Consider the following 9,856-nt stretch of genomic DNA (forward strand, 5'->3'; position numbering starts at 1 on the left):
AAATCTACGGACGCATCCTTTTCCAAATGAGTCTTCCTCCCTCCTCAGCATCCTTCCTTCCTTTAGCCACTTCGCCGCATTAGCTGAACTCCATCCCAAGCCTGACCACCTAGCTGCCGGCTTCGTAAGGTATATGAACAGTAAGGTAATATTTATCAGTGAATAACACGACACCTGTGCATGTAGGTAACTGTCAGTGTGCTTATGACTCGCGTGCAAACGTTACATTTAACTTACACTTAAGCTGGCTAGGTGCTAACGTTAGCTTACGTTTCAGAGTTAAAATCGTTTCCACGGTCACGACAGGATGTGCGTTTTATATAAGAGACAAGTTATACAATACTACAAGCTCACCTTTGTTTTGTTTTTTGTTTTTTTCAAATTGCCTTTTAGATGCCCAGTGTCACTGTGAAAGATGTCAATCAACAGGATTTTGTCCGAGCTCTGTCAGCTTTCCTCAAGAAGTAAGTAAAGGTTAAAAGAAGGTGACTGGCTGATGGTCACCTGTCACTCACATGATGATCTGCACACCTGTATGTAAAGAGAAAATACTTCATTCATTATTTATTAAATGTTGAGTTACCAGTTTACTTATATATATATCAAAAGTTATTGATGAGTCATTCGTTGTTGTGTTTTATTAGCTAGATAAAATTTTAATAATTAATTAACTGATTTTTTTTTTGATGACAGAAACGTTTCATGTGACTCTGTTTTTTTTTTTTAGACAACAGTAAAATTATTAAGATAAGGTACGTTTATTATATAGAACCTTTCAGACACTGGCATTTCAAAGTGCTTTACAAAGGAATAAAAAAGCATTTCGACATTTCACAAGAGAATGATAAAAACAATATACACATTTTAAGAGGCTAACTCAAGTTGAGACAGAAAAAGTAGTCCAAAATATGTATGTAAACATGTATGTTAATACAAAATGGTTTAATAAAAACAAAACGTTTTTTAAAAAGTATTGTAAATACACATACATTTGTGAGTAAAACAGCGTAAAGTGTCAGTGACAAGGTGGTTTATGCAAAGGCCATATTGAAGAACTGTTCTGATGTAACAGTGTCGACTGTTTTAGCACACCTCACACTCTCAGGCAGCTTGTTCCTGCAGTTGAGGGCATAGAAACCAAAAGCTGCCTCAGCCTGCTTTGTTTTTTATTCTGGGCACAGTGACGAGGCCTGTCCCAGATGACCTGAGCAGTCTGGGTGCCTCGTACAATGTAAGCAGTTCTGAGAGGTAGTCAGGGCAGAGACCATTAAGTGATTTATTAGAAAGTGACGTGCTTTTAATATATAAAATCTGCACAAGTATAACAGAAAAAGACATGAAAATGCTTTGATTCATGTCAAAAGAGGCTAAATTAAACAACGTTTCATGATTATGAGTAGTAGTAGTAGTTTGTTTGTTTTTTATTGTGTAAAATAACATTCATTTCTAAATTGCAAAATAATACCAAATCATGCATCTTTATTTGATCACATTTAAACCTGACTAGAGAAATATACACTTTACATTTCTGTATAATTATAGGTGTTTAGATGTTTTCCTTTGAGTCATATTGAGCAGTTTTTTCCCCCATTTTATTTAAAGAACTGTTAGTAGATTATGGTTTATATTTTCACATAAACATTGTAAGTTCAGCTCATTTTTCAGCTTGAACTGTGACGTAAGATTGGACAGGTTTAATTGTAAGAACAGTTACTAAAGTTACACAGCAAAAGAAATAGGATAACAAATACAAAGTCCAGAGACAAATCAGTAACGAAAATTGTATCAAGGATAAACAGAAATAAAGATAACATCATCTAATATACCTTTCAAACTGCGTTTAACCCAAATAGTAGAGTCAAGAAGTTTACAATGGAAATCCAAACAGAGGAATTGTACCTGAGGAAATCAGATTGGGTTTATGTGTTAGGGTATGCACAGAGCCGTGTGAAAGGATGTGGGTATCAAATGTGGATATAAATATTTTATGTTGGCTACAATACATGTGAGAAATCACAGTTACAACCTGGACGCAGCAGGAGGCTAAAGACAGAACTGAAACTTTGTTTTGCATTATTCTGAAATAAACAGAAAGTGAGAAAGACAAAAAGATATGATCTAAGACAAACACTGACCATTTCAAGGCCATCCACTTGCAGGACTACAGTCTCCATCTGACCACTGCACCCCAAGTTAATTTTATTCAATTTAATTTTCTATTTAGCGGCAGATCATAACTAAAGACACCTAGAGGAAACACTGTATGAGAATGATATTTAAAACAGCTAAAATACACATTCAATAATTTAAACCAGGTTTTCAAGCTTCCATTCTTTGTTCTAAATTATTCATTGTTACATAAGTAAGCCAGAATTAAGAAGGACTCAAACTCTGAAAGTTAGTTGTTTGTACTTGGACAGTTATTTTAAGTATACTTACTGAAGCATTGTGGGTAATTATAGGAATAGGCAGCAATGCAACTTATTTATAAAGAAAAAGCAATTTGACAGCGTATCTTGTTGATGCCTTATGTGTCCCATGTGAATACATAAAATATTGTGCAGTAAAATGATATTATCATATGGATAGTAGTAAGTGTCCCCAAAGGGAAACTTGAACCTCCAGATAAAACCTTGAATTGTTTTTATAGAGAGAGAGGACTCATTGGAGTATTCAGAGAAATGTGTGCATGGTTTAGCTTTGCTTGACATTGTTATGTATCTTACCCAGTGTTTAGATGTAGTTAATGATTTACACATCTTACTGAGACATAACATCATCAACGTCACCCACTGACTGACCTAACAGGGTCAAAAGGAGTGCAGCAAAGGTGTTTGACAATGACAGGGCTCCACTATAAACCAAACCTAAGTATGCTCTCCACATACTTTGTGTACTTTTGGTAAGGGAAAACGTGAGGTGTGTCTTCAAAATGAGTTGAAATCAAGTGTCCATAGATTTTAGTTTATGGGTCATTGAAACACTTGTGTATTGATGTAACATGATAGTTGATTTTTTTTTGCACACTTACTTTCTAAATCCTACTCACAAGTTGGTGTTACACAATCTGTCCATCTGTGATTATGATGTGAACAAACTCAAGAATCTTCATATTTATTTTTTAAATGTTATTTCACCCCAAAAAGCACCATGAAAAATATCACTATAGTTGATTTTGTGTCACTGCACAGATGATCATTGTTATTGACCTTTGCATTCTTCATTTCGCCAGTTTTCTTGAGAAATTAGTGCAAATCTTATCTGTAATGACAGACACACTAAACTAGTACTTACACAATTCGTTTTTCAGACAGACTTTGAACTTGCTTGGCCTCCCATAGAACATAGCTCTGCTACAAGAACGGTACCTAAACAGCAGTAAAACACATGACACGATTGATACTGTTGGTGATGAGCGAATCCTGTTTTCCTGTGTCGTCTGTTGTTTGAGGAAAACATCCAGTTAGTTGATTCATCACAGCAACTGGTAATTGATTTTTCAGGTCTGGCAAGCTGAAGGTCCCAGAATGGGTCGACACTGTGAAGCTTGCCAGACACAAGGAGCTGGCTCCCTGTGATGACAACTGGTTCTACACCAGAGCAGGTTGGTCATGCTGGAACTGTTCCACATACATTAAGCCATCATCTAGTCTTATCTAGTCTTTTTGAGTATATACAGTACATATTTATTAGTGATATAGAAAAGGAACAAGATTATATCAACGGTTTTAACTGTTGCTCAGACACAGTGAGGAAGCGCATGGCATCTCGGGTTCTGCGTGGAACTTCTCCAACATTGTATAGACTGAACAGTTAACCAGATATCTGCTTCATTAACTAACAAAAATGTGAATTTTTGATTTGACATGTTTTTTTTTTTTTTGTGTTGTTTAGGATAATACTTTTAGCCTTCATTTGAAGCTTTAAATTACTGGTATTTAGAGTTTACCTCAGGGAGTGCCATTGCAATTTCCTTGCGTTGTGTATCAGTAAAATGACAATAAAGTGTTGTATTCCCATCCATGGTATGGAATGTCTAATGCCTTATGTTAGTTTTAAACAACAGTCTAGGTTTTTTATTTATTACAGGATTGAGACTTTATTATTATCTTAAGAATTTCGACTAGACTCCATTTTAAGAGTTTATTTGGTATGGGATCAAACACAAACCAGTTGGGAAATACTGGTCAGTCCTTTTGTGTAGATTGTTCCATAACTACTACAATTTATTCCGAAAACCAAATGCACACAATCCCCTCTCAGCTGAGGTTATCTACTCGCCTATACTGAGTGCACAAAAGAATAAGAGTCTGCACAGAAAACTGGAATGTTTGATTTCATGTCTTTTGGTTGAACACAGATAACCCAAAAATGTATTGCAACATACATATTGTATATTTACTGTACGTTTCACAAGCCTCCACGGCTCGTCACCTGTACCTACGTGGAGGGGTCGGCGTCGGCTCCATGACCAAGGTTTACGGAGGGCGGCAGAGGAACGGGGTATGCCCCGCCCACTTTAGTGTGGGCTCCAGAAATGTGGCGAGGAAGGTCCTGCAGGCTCTGGAGGGCCTCAAGATGGTGGAGAAGGACCCGAATGGGTGAGAGAGAGAGAGAGAGGTGCTATGTTTAAAGCTGTCTCGTTGATTTAAAAAAAACATATCGATCATGTTTTTTGTTTTATATTTCAGTGGGCGAAGACTCACCCCACAGGGCCAAAGAGATCTGGATAGGATTGCTGGTCAGGTGTGTTGTCCAACCAATAATAAGACCAGCATATGAATTTGTCAAAGAACTATTTATCTCAAAAAGTGAAAAGAACTGTTTTTGCATTGAACACTAAAGACTGGGACCAGACTCCATTAATAGTATAATAAAGTGACTGTACACACTTATTTTTTTTCATGTCAGTTAAATCTGTTCATCATGAACATTTGAAAAACATGCATCTGAACTCATTTGAAGCTCCAGATGTCATGGTTGTGCAACACTTTAAGACACTATGTAGGCACGCAACCATATTTAAATTCCAGATGTGACTGAACAGACTCCCGCCTACGTTCTATGCCATTTAATGTCATACTGACGACGATGAAAACAAAATCTGCTGTAATATTTACTGTCATTTTCAGCAGCTGGAATAGCTCATTTGTGTATCATTTTAAAGCCAGTTCAGATGCTTCACTGTTTGATATGACTGTGTGACTGTCATTGCGTCTCCCTCTCTCTTTTCCTCTGTATGTTCAGGTTGCCTCAGCAAACAAGAAGCAGCGAAGTTTACAAAGCGCCATCTGAGGAATGTATGCAAAGAATCCAGACATATAAAGAGCTGAAATGCCTTATTGCTTATTTACTCAAGTTTGCTTGCTTCCCAAATCACTCCAGCAGCCAAAGTAACTGAGTGCAAAAGGTGTTTCACAGAGATGCATGAATCCATCGTACAAAAAAGTATTACACACGGATGATTTGCAACACTTCCAGGTTAGTTTTTTGCCTGATTTATAAACTTGTATATCAATGCACAGGTGGCCTTGTGAGAATAAAACACAGATTGTAGCAAAAGCACTGAGTATAAGTATAAGAGTATATATAAGTATTATCAAGCAAGAGCATGTTTATATTGTTATGCCAACAACTGTGAAACTCAATGTAAAAAAACAACCAAATGGATGAAATGGATGCTAATGTATATTTTTTATTAATTTATTTATTCTTTGTCTTTGGTTTGGTCACAGAATGTAATTTCTTATCATGGTCATTTTGAGATGTAAATGAACAGCACAGATATGCATAGTGTTCCAATAAACTGGATATGAGCACTAAGAATAGCATGTGGATTCATGGTACACTGGGTGTGTTTAGTTGTTGCTCATGGTGTTTCTGATCCAGCTAGTGAAGCGGCACACACGGGCGTAGACACTGGGGTGTCCCTGCATGGCACAGTCGTAACCCCAGGACACGACGCCCTGCAGCTGACCGTTACACACCAGAGGGCCACCAGAGTCTCCCTGCAAACACAAACACTACTGTAAGTGTTGTCCATGGGGAGTACTGTTAATCAACAAAAAAACAAAAACAACATACAGCTGTCTGCAAATGTATGTATTGGCGAGTAAAAGGAAGCAGTGTTTTGCTTTCTGTGCTGGATAAATTCAACAACTCAACTGTAAGGAGTTAGTATAACCAGTGAAAAATGAGGAACATATAACCACAGACCCCTGTACGGTTAAAAGAGATCATTAACCACTTCCCTTCCTGGGTATTTAATGTGTTGTTGCCAGACTCACTTGGCAGCTGCTGGCACCTCCGTGCATGAATCCAGAGCAGAGCATGTTCTCAGTGAAGAGGTGAGGGTAGGCATTCCTGCAGATCCTGTCGTCAATGATGGGCTGCCTCAGGCACTGCAGCCTGTCAGGGAAGTTACCTGGGGAGAGAAAAATCAAATATCAGTAACTTAATCCACCACTAGTATTCTAAATTTACTCCATGTTATTTTAAAATAGATGTTATTTTAACATAGATGTTATAAGGCACTAAGTAACGCAGTGATAAAATGACGAACTGATTTGGGTGTTAAAAATTAGATGACTGATGTTTTGAATGCATCAAATATTATCAAGTTAAAATGCCAAATGTTTGCTTCTCCAATATGAATAATTGCTCTTTTTTGTTTGACTTCAAAAATTTAGGTTTAAAACTACCATTTGATCCAAAAATGTAAATTATGTAATATTTAACTTTGTGGGCATTAATGACATTTTATTTATTGTATGGACTTTTTGCAGCTTCAGTTTGTAGATCAGGATGAAGATCAAACCATGGTGTGTTAGACTGACATTCAGTATGTAATATATGATACAGATAAAGTCCCAACTCCCAAATACAAACATTATGGTCAATATTAACTCATGGTTTATGATCTATTAAAGGTTGAGAAACAAAGGGTTGGTTGAATATCTCTTAAGTGAGTCTTATCTATTCTGTTATGTTAAATACATTTCTTTTAATTAAACCACACTTATGTCCTGTCTTCCACTTCTACCCCAGTGGTGTTTTCAGTCTCAGGCTTTAAATAGTCTTACTGCCGCTGGCGGACGTGTTGCCCCAGCCGGACACCACGCAGTTCTCGTCGGCCTGGGGGCATCGAGAGGGCAGGGACACGGTCTGCACGTAGCTGTTGAGGGTGGCGGGGCGGCTCAGCTTGATCAGCATAATGTCATTGTCCAGGTTGTGGCTGTTGTACTGGGGGTGCCTGATGATTTTTGCGCCGTCGATCCACTGCTCAGTGCCCTCATTCACTGCGATGTTGTGCTCACCGAGACGGACCTGGATGCGACTGGTGGAGGTATGATAGTCACGGTTTAAAAGTGTTTTCTTAAAATGATAAGCCAATTCTTTGATAAAGCTATTAAAGGAAGGCAAGGTGAAAAGTGACTGTAGCCAGATAAAAAGAGAAGTCATTGAGGTCATATGAGCATAGATTTAGACAATAAATTACAGACATTTTAGTGCTAGCAGTTTAAACTTACCTTGAAAATACTGACTGCTGATACCTTCTCTTTGGCGTTTGTTGATATTTCATCGGTTTTGTCAACCTTGAATTGATTTCAAAACTAACTTCATAACTAAATTACTGTCGTTCAATGTGCTAGCTTTTTTAAACCTATTTTTATCTTTGCATCCTTGTAAACTCTATCTGCTTACCTTGCCTATCTAAAAAGATTGCTAATACAAAAAGTCTTATTCTCCTCAGTAAAATGCAAACTCTTTTACATTGCTTTTGATATAAATGTTTGTTATTGCTCTATACCTATACCTATGCTCTAAAGCTTTAAAGGCCTTTCCTCTTTTGATATTTGTTGGAAGTGTTTACCTTGGTAGAGAGGCCACAGCTCATAAAACCATATTGCTATTAGGCTATTTAGTCTTGCTTTATTTCATATGATTTAATATAACTCACAAGTCGTATTAGTCGGTTGGAGTAAGAGTTTTGACTAAAGTGCCCGATGAAATTCTGACCCTCTTGTACTTACGACTTGTAGCAGTGAGCAGCAGACACCACCCACTGACTGGAGATGAGGGATCCACCGCAGAAGTGGTATCCAGCGTTCAGAGAAACCTGGAAGGGAACAGAGTTTCTGGGACACTCATACCCTCCGACCACCTTCTCATCCTCAGCTGCAGCAACTGAGAAGAAAAAATAAGGTACTTTATGAAATGTAAAGGTGCACACAGGTTTGAATTTACTTCACAATCTTTGTTTTAACAAGAATACAATTACAGTCTTCTCTTACATGCTGCTCCAAGCAAAGTCAGGAACACAAGCGCCTTCATGGTGATAATCTCTTGAATGGAGGAGAAGGTACACACATAGGGTACACACTGTAACTCTTTTTAAACACCTGATCCGCCCTCTATGTTCCCAAATTTTGCAAGGTCAGGGAAGTAAAATACAAATACTGCGAAATTCTGGGAAAGATCCATATGGCTGAAGGCAAAGGCAAGACCTTGACTAAAGTCAAAACTAACATAAGAAACTCCCATGGGGACTTCTGATTGATATGACAGTTTTATAATTAGGAGAGGCCTTACATATTCAAGTTCGATTAAGTGACTATGGTTATCCTATCCAACATACAAATGAGTGTGGAAGGCACTTTGATTTTGTGTTTTACCAGTGCCAGGTTAGATATAATTAACACCTATTTACTAGTGTATAACTCCAGTTTGTGACCCTGATGTAGATTGGAAGAGATGATTTCCTACTGTGAATCCTTGTCCACTCTTGCATTCACTCATTACAGAGGAGGACATACTTGTCATACTTGACATACATGTCTCAGCTCAGTAAAGAGAAAACCTGACTATTTCAGAATTAATTACAGAAAAAGGCTGAGTGTTGGAACAGGCACTATTAACGTGAAGGTGAGGATCGAGCTCTAGATCTAGTGAAGACGAGCGCAAATGTAATAGTTTTGAATAAACTACAAACTTAATTAGAGGATACCTAAACAAATGTAATTTTATATAGCAGGAAAAAAAGCATTGAATTTATTTAAGTGCTCTCATGACCCCTGTAACTTATTTCATATCCCATCAGTGGCCCACTGAGCCCTAGGTATATATTTCAGTCAAAGCTGTCTTATACACCAGTTATGTTTTTTTAATTATAGATTTTATCGTTTAGTAATTTTTACTCGTGATTCATTAGCATTTTTGCATGTACTGGATTTCTGATGTTATAGGAACATTTCTAACACTTAAAAATAAAATAATTCAATTTACTAACTGGTCAGAATAATTCAAAAACCATTGTTCAACATTTCAAATTTTTATTGAACATAAATTAAAAAAAGAAAAATTAGGTACAAAAATATTTAACAGGTTTAGAAATTCTTTATACAACTTTGTACAGGCAAGGATCAAGTGTGAGCCAATTAAGTCACAAACTTTATGTGAGAAATTCTATTATTGTTCCAAAAACAGAAATCAAACTTCCTAAGCATCCAGCTTTGAAGCTAAACTCTAGGACTCTATCTACATCCATTGGCTAAGTGTGGTTTCAAACAGGAGAAACAAGCACAAAAACATGGTGGCCAGGTAATCTTACAAACATGACTGCAGGCATAATAGCAAGTCAGTGTGGAACAGCGTTTGATTTGGTTTGTGTAAAATAGAATGATTACAAAGATTGAACAAGGAGGAAACTACGAAGCAGTGTTTTACCAATTGTGTCATTAAATTAAATTTTCGCTTCATAACACTTTTGAGGTAGTGCACCTGTGGTGGACAAAACAAAAACACGAGGAGGGTACAAAAAAAAGGCGCAAAATGAGAAGATTCATAACTCTGCAAC

General features: G+C 37.2%; 2 protein-coding genes across 5 annotated transcripts; one reads left to right on the forward strand and one right to left on the reverse strand.

The window, feature by feature from the left end:
* Positions 1 to 41: 41 nt before the first annotated feature.
* On the forward strand, positions 42 to 5,824 carry LOC306839847 (small ribosomal subunit protein eS19). Of its 4 annotated transcripts, none has more exons than XM_079368773.1 (6): positions 42 to 129; positions 253 to 464; positions 3,504 to 3,604; positions 4,418 to 4,601; positions 4,692 to 4,746; positions 5,248 to 5,824. In XM_079368773.1, exons 2-6 carry the CDS (start codon positions 394 to 396, stop codon positions 5,293 to 5,295), a joined length of 459 nt encoding a protein of 152 aa, XP_079224899.1. In that variant the 5' UTR covers positions 42 to 129; positions 253 to 393; the 3' UTR covers positions 5,296 to 5,824. The 4 variants fall into 4 exon arrangements, with proteins under 4 accessions (XP_079224899.1, XP_079224900.1, XP_079224901.1 ...); XM_079368774.1 differs by having other exon boundaries at positions 46 to 129; positions 394 to 464; XM_079368775.1 differs by having other exon boundaries at positions 57 to 140; positions 394 to 464.
* A 13-nt stretch (positions 5,825 to 5,837) lies between these two features.
* Positions 5,838 to 8,657, reverse strand: LOC306839846 (trypsin-like). The gene is made up of 5 exons (XM_079368771.1): positions 8,295 to 8,657; positions 8,034 to 8,187; positions 7,083 to 7,336; positions 6,288 to 6,424; positions 5,838 to 6,008 (listed from the first exon to the last, which is right to left on the reverse strand). Exons 1-5 carry the CDS (start codon positions 8,332 to 8,334, stop codon positions 5,859 to 5,861), a joined length of 735 nt encoding a protein of 244 aa, XP_079224897.1. The 5' UTR covers positions 8,335 to 8,657; the 3' UTR covers positions 5,838 to 5,858.
* Positions 8,658 to 9,856: the final 1,199 nt, after the last annotated feature.

This window comes from Symphodus melops, assembly GCF_947650265.1.
Source record: "Symphodus melops genome assembly, chromosome: 18".
Classification (NCBI taxonomy): domain Eukaryota; kingdom Metazoa; phylum Chordata; class Actinopteri; order Labriformes; family Labridae; genus Symphodus; species Symphodus melops.

What these genes read in the sequence shown, in the direction of transcription:
- LOC306839847 (XM_079368772.1), top strand. An exon ending in CTGGTTCTACACCAGAGCAG is followed by an intron (nt 3,605 to 4,417) that starts GTTGGTCATGCT and finishes ACGTTTCACAAG; the next exon opens with CCTCCACGGCTCGTCACCTG. An exon ending in GTGGAGAAGGACCCGAATGG is followed by an intron (nt 4,602 to 4,691) that starts GTGAGAGAGAGA and finishes TTTATATTTCAG; the next exon opens with TGGGCGAAGACTCACCCCAC.
- LOC306839846 (XM_079368771.1), bottom strand. Translation starts at nt 8,334, where the DNA reads ATGAAGGCGCTTGTGTTCCTGACTTTGCTTGGAGCAGCAT. An exon ending in GCTGCTCACTGCTACAAGTC is followed by an intron (nt 7,337 to 8,033) that starts GTAAGTACAAGA and finishes TACCTCCACCAG; the next exon opens with TCGCATCCAGGTCCGTCTCG. An exon ending in GAGGTGCCAGCAGCTGCCAA is followed by an intron (nt 6,009 to 6,287) that starts GTGAGTCTGGCA and finishes TTGTGTTTGCAG; the next exon opens with GGAGACTCTGGTGGCCCTCT.